The 23,334-nt window shown below is 37.7% G+C and overlaps 1 protein-coding gene across 1 annotated transcript in view; it reads right to left on the bottom strand.

Moving 5' to 3' along the window:
* The window catches only part of LOC140136817 (uncharacterized), a 54,848-nt gene continuing 31,514 nt past the window's right edge, over nt 1–23,334 (bottom strand). Inside the window, exons 15-26 of the mRNA XM_072158415.1 lie at nt 22,616–22,736; nt 21,706–21,805; nt 14,834–15,055; nt 13,431–13,484; nt 11,013–11,116; nt 10,782–10,887; nt 9,116–9,263; nt 8,134–8,216; nt 6,804–6,907; nt 6,274–6,366; nt 3,933–3,979; nt 1–2,238 (exon numbers count right to left, since the gene is read on the bottom strand). Of these exons, the coding sequence (XP_072014516.1) occupies nt 230–2,238; nt 3,933–3,979; nt 6,274–6,366; nt 6,804–6,907; nt 8,134–8,216; nt 9,116–9,263; nt 10,782–10,887; nt 11,013–11,116; nt 13,431–13,484; nt 14,834–15,055; nt 21,706–21,805; nt 22,616–22,736 (3,191 nt within the window). The 3' untranslated portion in view covers nt 1–229. The remainder of the gene's footprint in view (nt 2,239–3,932; nt 3,980–6,273; nt 6,367–6,803; nt 6,908–8,133; nt 8,217–9,115; nt 9,264–10,781; nt 10,888–11,012; nt 11,117–13,430; nt 13,485–14,833; nt 15,056–21,705; nt 21,806–22,615; nt 22,737–23,334) is intronic.

Below are 23,334 nucleotides of genomic sequence, written 5' to 3'. Positions count from 1 at the left end.
TTAGCTGCACAACAGCGTGACGATCGTCCGCATACACTTGTGTAATGAACCCTTATTAACGAGACGCTTCTTTAGGAGGATATCTCACCCTCCTCAAGCGCATCATCAATTTTGTTATCACTTGTGGCCTCATCTTGTATTTGTGATGCTTCATTTCTATCATCACATCTTACTCTTGTACTCGATGAATCACTGCCACCATCCTTGTCTTCATGTTTCCTCACTGGTCTTAAGTCTCCCGAGTCTTTACCCCAACTCTGTCTTTTTGATTCTGAGCTGCTTCTACTCTTACTTTTGAATGTTTTGAATGTCTGCTTGCACCGCTAATTCTGTCATCTGTGTCCGAGCCTCTCTGTCTCCTATGATCACTCTTGTCTTTTGAAGTCACACTTCTGCTTCTACTGTCTCTCCGATCTCTATCCCTGTTTCTGTTACGATCTCCTGCACTCAAGTTTCTTGTTGAGCTATCGCTTCTATCCCGTCTTTCATTGTTTATACTTCTATCAGTATCCCCACTATCATATCTTCTTGTTGCGTCAATGTTTTCTCGTTGGCAACTCTTCCTTTTCCCTTCATCTGATTTCCTTTTCCTTTTAGATCTATCTTTTTCCCTAGATCTATGGCTGCTTTTATCTCTAGCATCTGGTGATTTCATTCCGCTACTTCCATCTCTTGCATGTCTATCATTACCAGATGTTTTTCTATTTACAGCATCTGTATTTCTATTACTTCTATTTCCACTGTCTCTTTTATCTGGAGTTTGTCGTCTGCTACTGTCTCTTTTATCTGGACTTTGTCGTCTGCTACCGTCTCTTTTATCTGGACTTTGTCGTCTGCTACTGTCTCTTTTATCTGGACTTTGTCGTCTGCTACTGTCTCTTTTATCTGGACTTTGTCGTCTGCTACTGTCTCTTTTATCTGGACTTTGTCGTCTGCTCTTTTCTTGATCAGTTTGATATTTTTTCCCACTGTGTCTACCATCTGTCCTCAAGGTTCTCTCCTTGTCCTTAGAGCCATCTTGACATCGACCATCAGGCGACCTCTGACCTCTTTCATCTCTCCTTTCATCACAGGTACTAGGTCTCCTGTCAGATCTTGTAACTTTACTGTCAGATGTTTTAACTTGTTTGTCAGATGTTGTAACTTTACTATCAAATGATGTAACATTACTGTCAGATGTTTGAACTTTACTGCCAGATGTTGTAACTTCACTGCCAGATGTTGTAACTTTACTGCCAGATGCCGTAACTTCACTGCCAGATGCTGTAACTTTACTGCCAGATGCCGTAACTTCACTGCCAGATGCCGTAACTTCACTGCCAGATGCTGTAACTTCACTGCTAGATGCTGTAGCCTTACTGCCAGATGTTGTAACTTTACTGCCAGATGCTGTAACTTCACTGCCAGATGCTGTAACTTCACTGCTAGATGCTGTAGCCTTACTGCCAGATGTTGTAACTTTACTGCTAGATGCTGTAGCCTTACTGCCAGATGTTGTAACTTTACTGCTAGATGCTGTAACTTTAGTGCTAGATGTTGCAATTTTACTGGTAGAAGTTGCAACTTCACTGCCAGATGCTGCAACTTCACTGCCAGATGCTGTAACTTCACTGCCAGATGTTGCAAATTTAATGCCAGATGCTGTAACTTCACTGCCAGATGCTGTAACTTTACTGCCAGATGTTGCAACTTTACTGCCACATGTTGCAACTTTACTGCCAGATGCTGTAACTTTACTGCCAGATGCTGTAACTTTACTGCCAGATGCTGTAACTTTACTGTCACATGTTGTAACTTTACTGTCTGATGTTGTAACTCTACTACTACTTTGATCACGCATTGCAGCGTCCCGTCTCTTAGTCTTCTTTGATCCTTCGCTAATAGTTCTGTCACCTGCCTCCCTATTTTGAGTCTCACTTTTACTTCTAACTTCATCCCTTCTGTGTGAAGTTACCTCTCGCCTGTCTTTCTTCTCCCCTAACCTCGGTCTATTCAATCTACCCTGTTCTCTACTTCCCCTATCGCCACTACTTCTGTTCCTCTCCTGTAACAGGTGTCTTGTTGGTACCCTAACCCTTTCCCTGCTGTCGCCATCCCTAGACTTGTTTCTGTCTGCATCTCCTTGTCCTCTTCTTTTATCAGATTCATCCCCGCTGTCTTTCTTGCTTGTACCTCTTACATGACTTATTTTCATCTTTTGTAACATTTCTTGCTGAAACTGGTACTGAGGGAAGTATCCTAAACAAGAGAGAACGATAAATGTATTAATAAGAAGAAATACATTTATTGTTTAAACATAAATATGTGATGTGTCAAGCAAAAAGAGAACAATGTTGCAAAAGTTTTGCGTTAGACTTATAGACTGATACCGTAAAAACCTGACAGGTAACATAAACATAGTTATATACGAACAAGTAAACCTGCAAATTTGTGTCTTAACCCCATTAGCTCAGTTGGTAAAGCGCCAGACTTTGGTACAATTTCATGTTTTCAAAAGTGCTCGATAGTAAGCACATATGCTAACTATCGAGATTTTACTGTATAACTTTAACATCATTCTTATTCTTATCACACATAAATTAGCACATTTGTTAATGGGCTATTCCATTTAAAATCCACACTACCCCTGTGGAAGATTTAACTGATGAAGTCTTCCACAGAGGGAGTATGAATTTAGAATATAATAGACAATTGGGTAACTTCCATTTGAAATACTCACTCCAGTTATGGAAGATATAGGTAAAGCCAGAATGATTAACCCTAATTACATTTTGAAAAACATAAAACACTAGATTTCGCGGTTCTCGGGTTGGGTGGTTCTCGTGATAGGACTATCTCTAATTACGCAACACCCGTTACCCATGTAGGCCGACCTGCCGTGACCTAAACTAACTATGATATACGTCTCTCAATGATCAAGACCTAATTTGACACAATAATCAACTTAGTAGTTATGTAGCTGTGACGCTTAGCCTACTTGACCGTAATCTGGAAACCCATCGTTCGCCTCTTCCAAGCCCTGTCCTGCTACCACATGATGAGCCCCCCCCCAAAAAAAAATACCCCGGAAATAGTCATGTTCTGCTGTAATAGGCCTCTGCACGTGTGCCGTATTGAAATATGTGTTGAAAATAGGCCTATTGATCCGATCAAATGCACCTGCACGATAAGCCACACTGTCATGCTTTCCGATGCTCGCACTGCGCCCGTCGGTACTCTGCGCACTACGCGATAGCGCACCGCGCGGACGCTCGCGATGTGCACAGTGAGCACGCGTTAGTGAGCCTCGTGCACGCGATAGCGCGCGGACAGAGGTACGGACGGACGGACGGACAGACACGCCATAATTAGTATTATGATACTCCCAGTGTGAAAGATATTGCCAAAATCTTCCACAGGGGGTAGTGTGGATTTCAACAACCGGAATAGCCAATATAACTTGACCATCTTGGGCTACATTTTGATGCAAGTGAGATCAAATCACAACAAAATGCAATCTTCCTTTTCTGTAACCACTCTTGATATAAAATATTGCCAACTTTATATTCTCATCATGACAAAATGTGTATTCAAGCTACATTGTATAGCAGGGTTCCCGCACCTTGAAGCCCTTAAAATTCAAGGACTTTTATGGCCCAAAAGCATGATTTTCAAGGACAACACAAAAATCATGATGCGACTCTCCATGCGGCACATATTAACGACAAGTGACAGCTCCTCTCCACTCCCCAGATTTTGTCAAAATTATACTTTGGGTAAGTAAGTCAAGTCAATGGTAAAATTCCAATTTTCAAGGACCTTGTGCAGATTACCAGGACTTTCAAAACCTTGAAAAGGTGTGTTCAAATTTAAGGGCTTTCAAGGACTGCAGGAACCCTGGAATAGGAGTGTGTCCTCCTGAAATATTAGAAATGGTGCGGATTTCTACTCACGTCTTCTCAAGGCATCTTTAGCTGCTTCCATTTGAGCATCTTGAACACTATAAAATAAAGAAACGATGTGAAAGTTATGACTCTGCTCAACCAATGTTTACTTATTAAAGCAATAATATGCGATTTCAATAAAGAATAGATTCTCAATTGTTTTCCACAAAATGTTAGTTTTCACTGATCACATTATATCAGCTTTTAATTTCCAGCAAACAAATGAGGTAAAACAAAGAAAATTGCTATTTTATTCCAGCGCCTATGATTATCGTCTATTTATGTATTAGCTTGCCAATCATTATTGAGCTTCACACAACTGGGAGATATAGATGTAAGACAAATAGCGATATACACACAGCGTATATGTTAGTGATACACATACACAAGATGCATCAGTCATCACACGATCAGTGGACTCAGAATAAAACCAGACTGTAATTAAAGCACATCAGTCTTTCACATGATATTTTAGTAAACCATTGGGCATTACAATCATGCAAAAAGTCAAAATTCAAGAAAAATTTGATCAGTGTGAGTTATTCAAAATGTCAGCATGGTGAATCTGCAGTTGCATGGGTCTGTATCTTTTTTAGAATTACTTGTCCAACTGTCTGATATAAAAATGTTAGGGTGCAGCTCTGCTGCTATTCCAAAGTAACCTAATAAAATTTGATACATTAAACTAAAATTGAGTTCCAAAACACAGGATAAAATAGAAGTCAAATTGACTTGACTTATAGCGTATACTGTAAACATTCACCTAAGGCAAAAAAAAATATTGTTGTGTTGCCCTCAAGTGGGAAAATGGGAAAGTTGGGTCGGACGGTCGGGATTTTTTTGTTTTTTTAAACCTTCAGTTTTTAAAAATCCCTCAAATATTAAATAATGCTTCTTCAATTAGGGGAATACATTTGTCCATTTTGACTTCTGGATACCTGTTAGACATCAATTAAAGACTAGTCTTTCAATAAAATATTAATTTAAAGTGAAAAACATTGATTTTTTGAACAAATCTGTAAAAATCATCATTCCAAAAAAAAAAAATGCCGACCCTGATTTTCCAGGATTTATGGTCAGTCGGTTGAGGGCAACACAACAATTATTTTTTGGCCTAATGGTGCACACAGGCTCCTTTGCCGTCTAGGGTAAATTTCACATTCAAATAGAGAGCTTGTTCCTCTGAAAATCCCAACAAGAAATTCCAGTCATGTCAAGAAGCCCATATGCACCATTAGGTAAATCTTTACGGTATAATATTTATACAATACACACCAAATTTGTTCAGCAAGTACTGTAAGGAATGAATACACTGAAATCACAAAATAGTGAGAAACAATAAGCTACACAATGCCCAAAGTTCCAATGTCAGCATACTAAGTCTAAGACCTCATTTCAAGACATGCTTATGGGCCGTCCATAATTTTCGCCATTTTCACTTACGTACAAAGCGTACGTAACTTTTTACCCCCCTCCCTCCCTCGAGTTACGTACAAATAAAATGGCGAAGGATTTCCACGAGTAGGCCTACTACTAATAGCAAAATTGAGATGTTGGGTTGGGGTTGGGGTTAGAGTTTAAGTTTGATTAGGTTTAGGGTTAGTGTTATATAAGTGTTCCAGGAGATATCGAGGACAGCTGGTTCTGGATTAATATTTTTACAGAAAAAAAGGTTGAGAAATGCTTAAAAAAAACTTCTTTTTCAAACCATATTTTCATGAAAACGAAAGCCATCAATAAATTAAAATATAAGCTTAAAATGCAGCCCGAATTGAACTTGAACTAAATGACTAATGCACTCCAAAATCTGATGATCATCCTATACTCTCTTTTCCACTAAGAACCCCCGGGGTCACATCATACACAATGATATAGGGGGAGAACCAGGGGACATCCCTTTGGCATGTTTGGTGTCAGTTTCATGTCTTTTGTCGCAACAGTGACAATCCACACTAGAGCCTTTGCTGCCATTGATCCTATAGCGTAAATACTTCTTTGAAAGTATTTTGGTCTGAAATAAATTAAGCATAATGTAAAATAGGACCACTGTGCATATTATTAGACTCAAAATTAAAAATTAAATCATTGTTTGCATGGCATGTTATATAAATTGTTAAAACGAATTGAACAATATTATTTTAGGTCAATTGGTTATTACTTATGAATAAAATATTGGAAAATGCCACAATTTTCACTTTCATTTTTTTTAATTGCTCAAACAAATCGCCATTTTTCTTACGTACACATGCCCAGGATTTTACCCCTCCTCCCTCTTACGTGACGCTTTGTACGTAAGTGAAAATGGCGAAAATTATGGACGGCCCCTTAGAGGAGTAACTTTATGACTTACTTTCCGGCTATACCTTTACCAAGACGTTCATTTTGAAAGTAAACTGCCACAGTGTATCTTCTTGTGTTAGTCGGTCCACTTTGTCCAATAACCCTATAAAACAAGATAAATAAACATATTCTTGTTTGTCATCAGGATTTCTCTTCATTTCTCTTCATCCAAGATGCTGCCATGGCATGGAAATGGTATTAAATTATTCACAATGAATATTTTTTGTGAATTTCAAACTGTTTATAATCAGCTGTAACCAGGAAACTTACAAAAGTAATTATAGTACATTTTCCATTCCCTGCATATTCAATATGGCCGCCATTGTCGTACGAGCAACTCGTAATATAACATGTTGCACTGGTAGCAGTGTGGGGGGTACATGGGTATCCCCCATCAGGAAAAAAACCCACAGAATATCCATAATCACCCAATTTTGGATTTTTTTCTGATTTTGCCCCAATTCCCCCAAAAAAAAAAAAAAAATTAAGGAAACAAAATTTCAATTGCTAAGACACTTGTTTGCTAGAACCAACACTTACTTGTAATAAGGGACCTCGGGCTCCTCGTCAACAGAACGAAGAGTAAGAACACATTGTTGGAGTTGTGATTTGGCATCATTCCATTCCTGGTGCCTGATAAACATCTATGGAATAAATAGTAGACATAGTTTATTATAGAAATACCCAATTTTCTAGGCATTCAAGAATCACACAAAATCCTAAATTAAAATCTACAAAATGTAGGAAAATACCCTGTCAATTAACAAAAAAAGCTGATGCAAAGGTAGCCCAGTGTTAAAGTTTGTTCAGTTTATAATAGGCAAAAATTATTTGCTTTTTGTTTACTGCGCGTGTAAATAAAACCCCAACTTCAATCCCATTTCATAAAAGCATGCGCCAGTCACGCATTAATACGCAACTTGCAAGTAGCATAAGTGCTGCGCCCAACTGTGTGCATGCCATTTTACATCAATACACGATGTTACGTGTCTTAATTGTTTTTGCCTATTATAAGCCAAACAAACATTAGGCTAGGTACATATGCAACAGTTTTCTCAGGCATGATACAGGATCAGCCCACCTGCACTACTAACTCAATTTTTGAACCACTCTTCTTATATATTTTAAAAGTTTTAAAAAGAGGAACACCAGAAGCAAATGTCAGAAAAGGTACTAAAAAGTTTTAATGACAGTTTGCAATTTACATACTTCACATTGTTAAAGTAAAATGGGCTATTCCATTTAAAATCCCCTGGAAATATCTTCTACAGGGGGAGTATGAATTTCAAATGGAATGAGTACATTAGGCAGCTCCATTTGAATTTCATACACCCTATGAGAAAGATTCAACCTGACTCTTCCCCAGGGGGAGAATGGGTTTCAAATGGAGCTGTTAATGTGCTCATTCCATTTGAAACTCATACTCCCCTTTTGGAAGATATTTTCAAAATCTTCCACAGGGGCGGTGTTAATTATAAATGAAATAGCCCCATGACACTACTCCAGATGACAACTACTCATACAATATACTTCACATTGTTATAAGTAAAATGAGCTATTCCATTTAAAATCCCCACTACCCATGTCCACAGGGGGAGTATGAATTTCAAATGGAATGAGCACATTAACAGCTCAATTTGAAACGCATTCTTCCTCTGAGGAATCTTTTTCAGAGGGTGTATGAAATTCAAATGGAGCTTTTAATGTGGTCATTCCATTTGAAATTCATACTCCCCTTGTGGAAGATATTTCAAAAATCTTCCACAGGGGTGGTATGGATTTTAAATGGAATAGCCCAATAACACTACTCCAGATGACAACTACTCATGTCTGCTTCTTGCTGGACAACAGACAAACCTGGTCAACTAACCTCTAGTCTTGGAAAGAAGCAAACATCACAGAACGTCTGACAGAATTCTAATCCACTGTCCACATAGAGGGCTCCAAGGAAAGCTGAAAACATAACACAACATTTTAATTGTTTACATTTGGGAAATGGTAAATTCACACAAATTTAATCAATTTACCAATTTCAATGTGTGAGTCAATGTATGCATTTGTAACTCCTTGATAAGGCCAAAAATAAAAACATGTTTGGTTGCCCTCAGAGGACTCGGCATATATTTCTATCCCACCTGTTAAAGCAGTTACTGTGGGTGGTGTTAGTACACGGAGTAACAAAAAATTAAAAATCTTGGGTCTGGGTTTTTTTTCAATCACTTTTTTAGAAGAAACCTTAAATTTTGACAAAATCAAGGACAATTTTACCCAGGGAATTGCTGCCCGGTGCAGCCTAACCTCGGTAGCTACAGGTCAGTGATCGTGTGCGTGGCATACAAGGGATCCCGGGTTCGAATCCCAGGGGTACCAAGTGAGTTCTTTCTTCACCTTCTCTCCTTTTTCATTTTTTCTTTCCCTTCCGATAGCAAAGAAACCACGGGTAGGGTTGGGGTAAGATCACTATTGCAGAGTTATCCTAGAAGCAAATGAATTTGGCTGAATCCAAAGAGGTGGAAGTTGTGTAAACAGTTTTATTATGCTAAAATATTTACCAAAATTAATTTTAAAAGATCGTACATTAAGGATTTAATCCACTTGGAGGTATGATAACATTTGCTACCTACTATTGTCTATATATCTACCTCGAGTCACCGGCAGTGGCTTTGAAGTTCAGCGTGTTCTGCGTTAGCTTAGCGTTACTTGGTGCGTGTACATACTTTTACGAAGGCGATTAACATGCCGCATATATGTACATGCAAGAAACCACGCTAAGCCAATGCAGCACATGCTGAACTTCAAAGCTAGAGCCGGTGACTCAAGGTAGTCAGGTAAATATATAGACTATATCTTACCTTCTAATATATCAGCTAGTTGTTTAGTTGGTATAGAGCCATCTGCAGATTTCCTCCTGTCCCTCCCATCTATAATGAACTGGTCCATGCCGAGATCCAATGCAACGGTAGCTTGAGTCTTATTGTTCACCAAACAGCTGCGAAGAAGCTACAGTCCAATCAATCAAAGCAAATTGAGATTAGGCGACATAGGTTAGTTGCATTATTTGCACATGCTGGTTTATTCAATTTGCATACCGTACTGTCTGTAATAAACACCCCGGGGACGTTGCATTTTCCAAAAGGGGGGTGTTTATTATAGAAGTACTTTTAAAATCACCACGGGATGTTGCATTTTTCCAAAAGGAGGTGTTTATTATAGAAGTACTTTTAAAATCAAGGTTCAATTTCGTGATGGTGCACCTCTAGAAAGGAGGGATTTACGACTATACTAATACTACAATTGATAGCTGCGCTCACGGAAAATGACACTTTTGTGGTAAATACAACATATAGGGTCTATTGCCTAGCTAGACCTGCCTTGCTCTTGACCGCCTACACCATACGAGGGAATATACAAAAGTTTTTGAAATCACCAAGAAGTGAAAGAGCTATATCGATGAAATTTAGTCAGTGTAATCCATTATTGTCCAAAAATGGTGTCATAAGTATGTTTACTTTCTTTACAGGTGGTGCTTGATGGGCAGTAGGCGCATAACCTTTTCATGATAAGATCCTCCACTTTCCTCAGTTTCTTCACTGTGGCCGCATCATCCGTAAGCGATGGACGTCCGCTTCTTGGCTTATCTATGAGCGACATGTAGCCAGTTTGGAAATTTCTTTTTCAAAAAGCAACAGTGCCATATGATGGGCAATCATCACCGTAGATAGCTTTCATTTCATCATGGATTTTCTGAGCATTGTAGGCCTAACCCTTCAAATGCAGGAACTTAATCACGCTGCGTGCCTCAATTTTCCATCTTGCAGGTTATGCACCTACTGCCCATCTAGCGCCACTTGTAAAGAAAGTAAACATACTTATGAGACCATTTTTGGACCATAATGTACATAAGGACCAATAATTACACTGACAAAATTTCATTGATATAGCTCCTTCACTTCTGGGTAATTTCAAAAACTTTTGGATACCCCCTCATACATAGGCCTAATATATACCCAATAGACCTTTGCAGTGAATCATTCAATGAACAAACAATCTCTAAATGAAGGATACAATACAAATATATACAGCTTCTTTCAAAGCTCCAGATTAAAACTATTGGTCTTCGATGACATCAATAGTACAATTTTCCTTTAGACTAGCGCCCTCATGAAAATAGTACTTTTAATGTCACCTCAGGCCAGTAGTTTTAACCAGAGCCTCTTATGGCAGTATATAACTGTATACATGTACTAGGTCTCTTCTTAAAGGACTAATCTAATTTGGGGAAAATATTCTATTAACTCCCTGGACACTACTGGTCATCTAACAGCATTTCTGATTGGTTGATAACTTGAGATGTTCATTTCTATTGCCAATTATGACTGGGCTTTAAACTATTTATGATCAAACTTGCATATGCAGATGATCTTATTAATACCCTCCTTGATTGGTTCAAAATTGGACACAATATCCATTTTGGCCAATCGGCAGGTAGTTCTCTTAATGAGTGCAGGCAGTACTTACAGACAAGTGTCCTTCATGGTGATCAGGAAAGAATCTATACAGGTATGTTGAAGTAATGAGTTGTAAAACTGAATCACCAAGAAACTCCATTCTCTGATTGTGACCTCTGAAATACACAGTACAATATCAGAAATAATTATGAGATAGGTAACAGTGCGATAACTCAGTAGCATTATAATTTGGTTCCAGTGTGAAACAGTGTAAAATTTATGAATATAAAATTAAATATACCTAGTGAGATTGGTATATCCCATAGTCCTCTGTGTGAATGCTCTGGCAAGAAGTCTGATGTGATTGAACTTGATTCCAGTCATGTCCTCAAACTTGGTGATTTTCTGCCGGTGAAATTGAATGAAACATATTTAATGGGCTATTCCATTTAAAATCCACACACCCCCTGTGGAAGATTTTGGAAATATCTTCCACAGGGGGGAGTATGAATTTCAAATGGAATTAGCACATTAGGCAGCTCCATTTAAAACTTGCCCTCCCTCTGTGGAAGGTGAATCTTTCTGAGAGGGTGTATGGAATTCAAATGGAGCTGCTTATGTGTTAATTCCATTTAAAATTCAAACTCCCCCTGTAGAAGATATTTCCAAAATCTTCCACAGGGGTAGTGTGGATTTTATATGGAATAGCCCAATGCGACTTGATCTGATTCAAATTCAGTAACATACAAAAATAAGAATAAGAAAAACTGTGATACTTTCAACTGGACATGCTAGCAAAATGTGTTTCAACATTTCTCTTGCTCTCAGGGAACAAACCAAAGGTTTGATGACAAACAAATTTTCATTAGGAGACTGACCACCTCCCTTGTAGAGAAACGTAAGTGTGCAATGTTGAAAATTTCTTAAAAAGATCCAAATTTGACTGACATTTCAACTACCATATTTGTTCCATTAACCGCCTGTGCCCTATAATTGGCTATTCCATTTAAAATCCACACTACCCCTGTGGAAGATTTGGAAATATCTTTCACAGGGGGAGTATATGAATTTCAAATGAAATGAACACATTACGCGGCTCAATTTGAATTTCATACACCCTCTGAGAAAGATTCAACCTGAATCTTCCACAGATGGAGGGTAAGTTGCAAATGGAACTGCCCAAAAGTGTTCATTCCATTTCAAATTCATACTCCCCAGTGGAAGATATTTCCAAAATCTTCCACAAGGGTATAGTGTGTATTTTAAATGGAATAGCCAAAATGAAATTATATTGCTATGCAGAAATAACTACCTTCCAAGTTTAATTTCAATTATGATCAAGCTAAATGATCCTGAAGTTGAACAAAATTAAAATTTAGTTTTAAATTGCATGACATGAGCCATTCTCATAGCTTTATTTTGCTGAAAACCCCATTATAATTAGACTTTCAGTTCCAGAGATATGGCCAGTTTAGTGTTGCTCAGAACAATAAAATACAAAAGAAGTTGAATACTATTATTGGCTATATCTCAAAAATCAATATTCCTGACATCAAACTCATTTTGATTGATCACATCACATATTTCAAATCAATATTGATATTTACACAGTCATACAAGTACAATCTTCATGTGACCAGTTACCACGAAATGTGCGTAAAGTCGAAAGTTGGTCTGGTAGTTTCAAGATGTCCTGGCTGCTGCGTTGGTGTTCTTTGATTCACACGCACCTGGTCAAGGCAATAGTATGTCTATGTGTCCTTTGTGAATGAGGACACAGCACAGCAAATAAAGAACATCAACTCTGTAGCCAAGATGTCTTGAAACTTGTAACTTTATTCTCATTTCGTGGTAGCAAAAACCTCCCCTGAACATGTTTAAGGATACGATACATGATTTACCGAAAAGTGACTCATTTCGGAATGCGACCATGAATTTTGAAGAAAGCGTCTAGCGCTTTACCGCTCGGTCACAGTGGCAGTTGAGCGGATGAGTGTAATGATAAAAGATAAATCTCATAATGCCATCTTTAGCCTTTTGTTTACTAAAAAAAGATGCGTTTTGTAAAGATAGATTAGCCGTTTTATGCATAAATAGTACGAATGTTTGGGAAAGGTTTCAAACAAATAATAAAGACACTGATGTGATGATGAAATTGCGTAAGTCGGGAATTATCTGCGTCGCAATGTTTTGTTTTGGTTTTAGGAATTTGACCTTAAAATTTACGACTTCATGACATTATCATTCGAAATCAACAAAAGATATTTTAACACTATATGTTCTATACATTCTTTCTCTAGAATGTTTTGTACATGTATGTGAAATAGTTTCAACAATGGTTCGCTGCATACTAGTAAAAATAGCCTTGACCTAAAAAAGGGCGAGAGGTACCATATTTATGGATTCAGGCTAAATTTAAAATTGATATAATTTGTTTTTTGATCAATTACAAAAATTAATTTTTGTCGTATAAAGAAATTGTATCTGGTGTGAATTACACCACAGGTTTTATTCCTAGGGCTCTTTGACTTCTTCAAATAATTTTTTTAATGATAGAGTGAATCCCCTGGCCCTCTATAATTACGCACAAAAGATAGAGTCCCCTTAAGCAAAACCTCCTATGTAACCTGTTAGCAGTTTTGCTTTAAACATGTTCAGGGGCCAAAGACACTTATTCCTGCCCAACGACGACATGCTCAAATAGGATATATATATTTACCTTGAGTGCATCTGATTTTTCAATCATTTCCCTATCTCCATTAGGATACTCCATCTGCAGACAAATATTTGCATATATTATATGTCATTATTTTAACTCCATGAGAACTACCTGCCAATTGGCCAAAAACAAGATTTCATTATCAATTGGCCCAATCAGCAACATTGTTAGAATAATTTCACCACACAAAAAAATTGGGGTGAATTATTGCAAAGCTCCATTTTAATTGGGGATTAAAATGAAAATATCATGTAATTGACCAATCAGAGGCAATGTTAGATCGGCAGGTAGTGCTCAGGGGGTTAAACATGCAGAAACAACATGAGAAAACTTGTGCAAGACAGTAGCACCAAGGATTCTGGAGTAATAATATACTATGCGCATTTTGTTTGAGCAAATGAGGTCAGTCACACTCGATGCGCAATCAAGCTTGTGGTGATGTGTCTTGTATAAGAGACTGACTTGTGGAAGAGGTGATGCATATTTTGTCATTCTGTAAACAAAAATCTAACTAGAAAGCAAAATTATACTTCTACGCTACTCAAATTTGAGTATATGTTAGAAGTATAATTTTGCTTTCTATTTACGTTTACCGCTACGTATGAATATACATCATTATATAAAAATCGAACTGACACAAAATTACAAACATTTGTTCGTTTCTTTCCATTACTATCATATTGTGAAAAACCAAGTAGCTGAGGTGTTAGCTTAATATGCTAGGAAAATATTTTACCTGTTGTTACCTATTTTTGCCGGAAAGGGACCAAATTAATAGCAATCCACCTATCAATTCGCGAGATATAGCATCCAGAGGTATGGACAATGGACGGACAGACATTGCAAAAACAGTACATGTATATATGCCTCGCGGTGGAGGCATAAAAATATAAACAGACTTAAAGAGTAAAATTTATTTGAGAACTTGACATTTCCCCACCAGCCCCCCTCTTGATGATATGAACTTCTTGGAGTGTAAACCTATGTCCACCAACACTATGCATGTATACTTTCAGTCATCTGAAAAAAGTTCAAATTGTGTTAAAATGAATCATGTTAACCAGAAAAAAACTCACATTGGCTAGATGTTAACACAGACATTGCGGCCAAAACCTTTGGTCTTCAGCTGGGTGGATGATAAGGGTCATCCGAGGTCAATCGTTGAGGAAGTTGCTTGATGACCCAATCCAAACCATGGAGCGGGAGCGTTAGAGTGAATCTCTCACATGGTTGGGATCAGGTCATCGAGCAACTTCCTCATCGATTGATCTCGGATGACCCTAAATCATCCACCAAGCTGAAGGCCAAAGGATTTGTCCGCAATGTTGGTGATAACATCTAACTAAAAGTGAGTTTTTTTCTGCTTGACATGATTCAATTTAACACAACTATTGTCCACCAACCTGCAAAGGATGAAGAGGATGTTTACTCCATATGCCCTGCATCTCAGGCTCATCTTCAAACAGTAACTGACAGAATAGACGTTTGACTTCACACAGACCAGCTTCCAAATAGAGTGATGCCATCAAAGCTTCAAAGCAATTGGCTATAGCATGGCGTAAGTCTGACCCTCTACATAAGTCTGGGCCGTGGGCATATAGAAGGTATTGGTCCAAGTCAAGTCTCTGTAAACCAAACATATGTAGATAATTTTGATCTTTTGGTAAATTCTCTTGAAAATAATTAAGTTGATAAATCCATTCATGGACTGAAATATACTTTGCGCCACAAATTTTTACAACAGTCTGGTATATCTATCATAATGTTACCTTACTTATACCTACATATGAAGAGCTTATTTCCAAACCATGTTAAGTCCACAACCACATGTGTATCATTTACTTGTGTGATACAATCACAATTACTTTGACAATGTTGAATTTACCACAACAATGCTGCTTAAGACACGGTTTCAGATTTGAAGCAGGTTTGACTGCCAAAAATGGCAAAATATAAAGTTTCAAAAAATATTGTTTTAAATATGTTTTCTAGACTGAAATTTTGTGCAGAATTCATTTCTGAAGTCAGAAATGCACAATCTGTCATTGTTTTCCTGATATGAGCATTACAGTAGAGGCATATGCTTTTGACGGAAATAAAAATATGAGATCCATAAGTGACAACATCATCACAACATATTTGAACTCTATTGGCACACTTATAAAGGCTCTGCAAGGCTCACATCATGTTGTAGTGCAAGTCTGACATCTGATTGGTGCACACACATTGAATATAGGTCACATGATTGCTAATATTACAGGTACTAATTGTTCCCGATTTTGCTCAAAAATGGGGTGGCGAAGTCAATTTGATAAAAAATTAGAACTAAAAAATATGCATTTTAGCACAAGTTTGATACTATATCCCTGTAGTACTGTATCATGGGAATAACTGATTAGTTTTTCTGAAGTCAGAAATGCAAAATCTGTCATTGTTTTCCTGATATGAGCATTACAGTAGAGGCATATGCTTTTGACGGAAATAAAAATATGAGATCCATAAGTGACAACATCATCACAACATATTTGAACTCTATTGGCACACTTATAAAGGCTCTGCAAGGCTCACATCATGTTGTAGTGCATGTCTGACATCTGATTGGTGCACACACATTGAATATAGGTCACATGATTGCGCAATATTACAGGTACTAATTGTTCCCGATTTAGCTCAAAAATGGGGTGGCGAGTCAATTTGATAAAAAAATTAGAACTCAAAAAATATGCATTTTAGCACAAGTTTGGTACTATATCCCTGTAGTACTGTATCATGGGAATAACTGATTAGTTTTTTAAACATGTCGCCCTCATATTTTTTTGTGTGTGATTTTTCGAAATGCCAAATTTTACGTAATTTACAGATGTCACAAATTGATAAAAAAATTAGAAAAGAAAATTGAGAAGGAATGGAAAGATATTAATGTTATACCCAAGTAGGAACTTATACTGTGCATAACTGATTAGTTTTTCAAGCCTATAGCTCTTGTAGTTTTCTTGTAATCCCGATTTTTATAAATGGCGGGAATTTTTACACACATCAAAATTTTAAGGGGTAGGGGAAACATTTTTACATTTAGCAAGTCTTTCCCTTAGTTAAAATGAACAAAGTGAGGTATCAAATGAAAGCCTATCCCATACTGCATAGACTGGTAGGTCAAACAGTGTAGCTCCTTCCTATCAAGAGTTATGATTTTTCAAATCAATTTTTTTGCCGAAAACGGCTTATTTTGGCATGTCAATTGTCACGAGGCATGTCATATTTGAATGATTCTGGCGCGCAAATGATTAAGTCAATCACAAAACAAATACCTGAATCCATCAAATAGTACCCTCAGCTGATCTGTTAACATTTTAAAGGGCCATATCTATGTTTATATACCTCATATATAGATTCCTGTCATCTGATTGGTTGAAAGTGCAGTCATTGAATTAACTATGCCCGCAAAATGAACTATGGACCGGTCCATGGAAATGAACTATGGACCGGTCACGTGCGTCGCGATCAAACTGCGCGTTTTCCCAGCGTAAAATGATATTACGCACGCGTTATTGTTTTCACGCGCTATAAATCACGCAAAATCGCAGATTGTAATCTGTGTGCCGTTCGCATTGAAACTATTAATTTCTCTTCCCAAAATCGATGCATTTAACCAAACAGATGACAAGAATCTTAAGATTTTATATAAACAAATATTGACTGCTTTTTATTCGGGGCATGGTTAAAAGTATAGGCCCTTGGTGATCTCAAAACCATGACTATGCCCCGAGGCGTGGCCGAGGGCATAGTCATGGTTTTGAGATCACCTTGGGCCTATAATTTAACCATGCCCTCATAGCAGTCAATATTTGTATAATATTGTAGACTCTATGAGTATACAAAGTTGGCATGTGAAAATTTTTGTCACCCAAAAAGTGTGTTTTTCGGGCAAAATCGGCCACAAATCAACATTTTGTAGTAAAACGATATACGATGCATGCGTTTTGACCAAAAATCATGTTCTACAAACAATTTTACCCTAGAAAAGACACCTTAGAAATTAAACATAGCTATTTTCACTCTGGGGTGAATTTTTACACACTTTGGCAGTGAAACCTGCTTCAAATCTGAGACCATGTCTTAACAATGTGCAGACTACTCGTATAATAAAATTGTTCTCATTTGGGAACCAAAGGCCTCACACAGTATTGTTACTGTGCATCCATTCACTGTTTGCTTTGTAATGGTGCATCCAACCGAAATCATAATACCTATAGCATCACAACCCATTGCAATATCGCACAGGTAAATCAGAAACATGTGTTTGTGGACGTTTGGAAATAAGCTCTTCATATATGACTAGAATTACACGGTTCGTAATTAAGGTGGCCCCCACAACAAAGATTGGTAAATACAAAAAAGAAATATACAATTGAAGTCATTAATATTCATATGCAATTACCATACCAAGTTTGAAGTTGAGCCATGATTGTGAAAGCTGCAGAGTGGATTAATGAAAATGTAGGCAAAATATGCAAATGAGCTCTTAAATACACATAAATGCAAATAACATGACATAAAACTATAGAGCACATCGTGCCATCATATCCTATCACCGTACCAAGCTTGAAGTTGATTGGTGAGTGCGTTTAAGCTGCAGAGTGGATTAAAGACAATGTAGGCAAAATATGCAAATCAGCTCATTTATATTCATAAAGATGCAAATAACATGACACCAAACTATACAGAACATCAGGCCACCATCTACTATCACCATACCAAGTTTGAAGTTGATCGGTGATTGCATAAAAGCTGCAGAGTGGATTAATGAAAAATAAAGGCAAAATATGCAAATGAGCTCATTAATATTCACAAATATGCAAATTACATGACACAAAACTATACAGCACATCACGCCATCATATCCTATCACTGTACCAAGTTAAAGTTGATCGGTGATTGCGTTTAAGCTGCAGAGTGGATTAAAGACAATGTAGGCAAAATATGCCAATGAGCTCATTAATATTCATAAAGATGCAAATAACATGACACCAAACTATACAGAACATCAGGCCACCATCTACTATCACCATACTAAGTTTGATATAATATTGGATGGCTGAGCATGATACCATAACATATCGGATGAGTCATAAAAATATCGGACGAGCCAACGGCGAGTTCGATATTTGTATGACGAATCCGATATGTTATGGTATCATCAAATAAGCCATCAATATTATCATTATAGGTTTTCTTAACTCCTAATAACCCTGAAAACATAATAATGAAGTTGATCGGTGATTGCGTAAAAGCTGCAGAGTGGATTAATGAAAAATGTAGGCAAAATATGCAAATGAGCTCATTAATATTCATAAATATGCAAATTACATGACACAAAACTATACAGCACAGCACGCCATCATATCCTATCACCGTACCAAGTTTGATATAATATTGGATGGCTGAGCATGATACCATAACCACAGAGGAGTAAGATAAAACAGAGCGCGTACCACCAGTCAAAGTCTCCGCCTCATCCGATAATGAGGGCCGATTGTTCCATGAAATGCGACAGGCGAGACTGCTACGCAATTACCGCGTATTTTCATGGTCTATCGCGTAATCACGCAATGCTCTATCGCGTATACACGAAGGCACGCAGCCCTGGCGTGAATGTTTGACACGGCACAATCGAACAATCGGCCCTCATGAATATGCGAGAACTGGTAGCATACAATACACGGGGACTTTGACTGGTGGTACGCGCTGTTTTATCTTACTCCTCTGTGACCATAACATATCGGATGAGTCATAAAAACATTGGACGAGCCAACGGCGAGTTCGATATTTGTATGACGAATCCGATATGTTATGGTATCATGCGAAATAAGCCATCCAATATTATCATTATTAGGTTTTCTTAACTCCTAATAACCCTGAAAACATAATAATGAAGTTGATCGGTGATTCCGTACAAGCTGCAGAGTGGATTAATGAAAAATGTAGGCAAAATATGCAAATGAGCTCATTAATATTCATAAATATGCAAATAAAATGACACAAAAAACTATACAGCACATCACGCTATCATATCCTATCACCGTACCAAGTTTGATATAATATTGGATGGCTGAGCATGATACCATAACATATCGGATGAGTCATAAAAATATCGGACGAGCCAACGGCGAGTTCGATATTTGTATTACTTAATCTGATATGTTATGGTATCATCTAAATAAGCTTTCATCAATATTATCATTATTAGGTTTTCTTAACTCCTAATAACCCTGAAAACATAATAATGAAGTTAATCGGTGATTGCGTCGGAGCTGCAGAGTGGATTAAAGAATTTGCTTCTGCCCGGACAGCCAAACAAAGAAACAAACAAAGAAACAAACAACCAGGCAACCATTTGGATGATAACATTTATGTGGGGGCCAACCACATATTATGTGGGGGCCAACCACATATTATGTGGGGGCCAACCACATATTATGTGGGGGCCAAAAAATACAATAATGCAAAGTGAAACAATATATACAACAAAGTGAGCAGATTGCATGAAAACATTACATCAGGGGTTCTCAATTAATTTGTTTCAAGGGCCAAATTGTAATGAACAATAATGCTGAAGGGCCAAAAAAAATCAATAGAGCGTAGTGAGTGGAACGTCTTAGCGGGTGGGGTCCAGGGCCCCTTGAAGCTGAGAGGTTTAATTAACCTATTTCTAACACAAATTGTGCATGAAAAAACATAGGTACAAGAATTCAACAGAGAAGTAACATTTTTCAGTATTATTTTCATTCCTTTTCTTTGACTATTTTGATTTTTCCCCAATATCTTTTTTTTTTTAATTAAAATTTTTTTTTAAATCAGTGCCTGGTCATGGGCCAGTTTAAGGCGCCTTGGGCGGATTTGGCCATGGGCCGCCTTTGAGAAGGCCTGCATTACATGATTAATGAGGATAGAAATGCGATTTGACAGCCTTCTTGAACGATGGAAGTGAGTTGGCAGTGCGAATGGCAATGGGCAGGTTATTCCACAATGACGGACCCATGTAAAAGAATGATTTGCCATCAGCGGCAGATTTTAGCATCCTGTTTTCGATTTTTAGTTCAACCAAGTGAGCTAAATCTAAAGATGTGAGCAATCCCTCCGGAATGGGCAGTATAAGGCACGGCAAGATTACAGATATGCCGCTGCAATTCCATTCTTGGGTAGCATTAAGTTGCTGTACAATTGGATGATTACCTGATCCTGCTCAACAATAATATCTGCCACTATGTGTTGTGCCTATTTGTAATTGAAAGAACTGTAAAAGTAGACATTTTCACACCACATTTGTTTTCACGCTTTTTGCGTTCCAAGCTGCTACCGCGAAAAATAACAACGCATGGATATATTCCTTTTGTGTATAGGCCAATGTAAGGAAACTTAGCATCATGAATTTTAAAATAAGCGAAACAGTTCAAAATTGGTAAAATGTGAAACATTAATCACACAAAACTTTGCACTTTTACAATATCTTGTACAAGTACAAGTACTGACAAGATTTTAGTCCACACTGGTAGAGTTCACACTACTGCAATACATGATATACAGTTTACAAGCCAAAAAATTAAGGTACCAGTTATGTTCACCTCCTGTATATCCTAAACAAAGACAGACATGTCATAATTGGAACCAGCAGCCAATAGCTGCATCTTTTAGCTCGAATTTAAGACCTAATTCGTTGAAATTGTTCAAAAAATAAAGACACGGCGATCCCAAACCGCAAGGAAGATACCAATTTAAAAGTTGCAGTTTGCTGCATTAAATGCCCTATTGATTTGTACACAAAGCATTCGTGAACAGAGAACAAGCGCTGCGCTTCCATTGATTAGCATGTTAAAACTAGCGTCGTACTTTCATTGATTAGAACACAAAAGTGCTACTTTTGATTTTGTTTCTTCAGTAGGTTTTTAGATCACCATTTCTTTAATTCTCAACCAATTTCAACAAATAAGGTCTTACATCAGAGCTAAAGAGTACAGGTATTGACTGCTTGTTTTAATTTTGACATATTTGTCTCTATTTAGGATATACAGGGGTGAACATAACTGGTACCTTAATTCTTTGGCTTACTGTATGTCCTATCATGCTTGATGTCGCATGCTTCAACAAAAACATGCACAGAAGTCAGTCATCAAAGTTCTTTGCCCGACCTCAATCTTTGGATGAATAACTTTTTTAGATACATATTTTAGAGACTAGGCATGATTTTGTTACCTTTTTAAAGTTTTTACTTTCTTACCTTAGCTAGTACTGCTAAATGTTGATTTTGTACTAAAGCTTGTCTGTATGTTGCCAGCACACCTTCCTCACAATCAGGGAACAAGAAGTATAAATGTGTGCTGTAACAACAAAAATATATATACAATTGTTAATATTGTAATCTGTCCCACTCCGCACCACACCCAATGTTTGTCATACTTATGTATGTCTACAGAGCATGTTATGTTCACCAATTACCACTGCAAACCAAACCGCATCACCGGCAAGCCTCTTTCCCAGTAGATTGATCCATGTGTGAATCTAGGACTCCAAATCAAACCACATCACCTGGTAGCCCTTTCCTCAGTACATTGAGGCATGTGTTCATACCTACTTAACACTGCAAATCAAACCACATCACCTGGAAGCCCTTTCCTCATTAAACTCTTTTCCCATGCAGTAAACTGATCCATGTGTTCATACCTGCTTTTAAAACACTCCAAATCAAACCACATTACCTGGTAGCCCTTTCCCCAGTAAAGCGATCCATGTGTTCATATACCTACCTAACACTGCAAACCAAATCACATCACCTGGTAGCCTCTTTCCCAGTAGATTGATCCATGTTTTAACCTGTAACACTCCAAATCAAGCCACATCACCTGGTAACCCTTTCCCCAGTAAACTGATCCATGTGTTCATACCTGCTTATAATCAAATCACATCACCTGATAGCCCTTTATCAGTACACATGTTCATACCTGGCAAACCAAACCACATTACCTGGTAGCCCTTTCCCCAGTAAACTGATCCATGTGTTCATACCTGCTTATAATCATACCACATCAACTGGTAACCCTTTATCAGTACCTATGTTCATACCTGGCAAATCAAACCACATCACCTGGTAGCCCTTTCCCCAGTAAACTGATGCATGTGTTCATACCTACCTAGTGACAAACTCAACCACAGCATCACCCAGGAATTCCAGCCTCTCATAGTGATGTATGTGTGATGGTAACTCAGCTTCAGATGGCATACGAGACATAACCCTGATCAATGTATTAATACCTGTGTACATATACAGAAAAGAAATTCACACGAAAGTTTAGAATCTGATCAACCATTATCAATATGATGCATTTTTCAGCTGCTACACATGTCTCTTTTTCTTTCCATGCAAAATTGATATAAATTTGGATCAATTGAGCCAATTGGTCGAGCTACGAGTTTTAAAATATTGGACGAGACATAGTCGGGACCAATAAATATTTTGGTTGTAAAATATCTAAATTTATCATTATTATGTTTTGGATCCAATATTTTTACACACTTGGATTCATCAAAACATAATAACATGTCATAATGGAAGAGCAGGCCAATATTTTGAGCAGTGGATGCCGGTGCAGTTGAACTGATTCTTGAATTATAATCCCCATCACCAAAAGTGTATAAACCCACACAAGGATGTTTACCACTTTCAACACTGTGCACTGTGTGCATGCACAATAAACGTTAGTGCACGCACTGAGTTCATGGGACATGTAGCGCTGTTTTAGGCCCCGTATCCATAGGCTGTTCCTTGTGGCGTGTGCCCTTGTTCCGTGTTCACTTGTTCCCATATGACCTGCCACACAGACAACCTATGGATACGGCCACTAAGCAAAAC

Source organism: Amphiura filiformis, chromosome 17 (genome assembly GCF_039555335.1).
Source record: "Amphiura filiformis chromosome 17, Afil_fr2py, whole genome shotgun sequence".
In the NCBI taxonomy this organism is placed as follows: Eukaryota; Metazoa; Echinodermata; class Ophiuroidea; order Amphilepidida; family Amphiuridae; genus Amphiura; species Amphiura filiformis.
The sequence above is the reverse complement of the archived record's forward strand: the minus strand, read 5'-3'. Positions and strand labels throughout refer to the sequence as shown.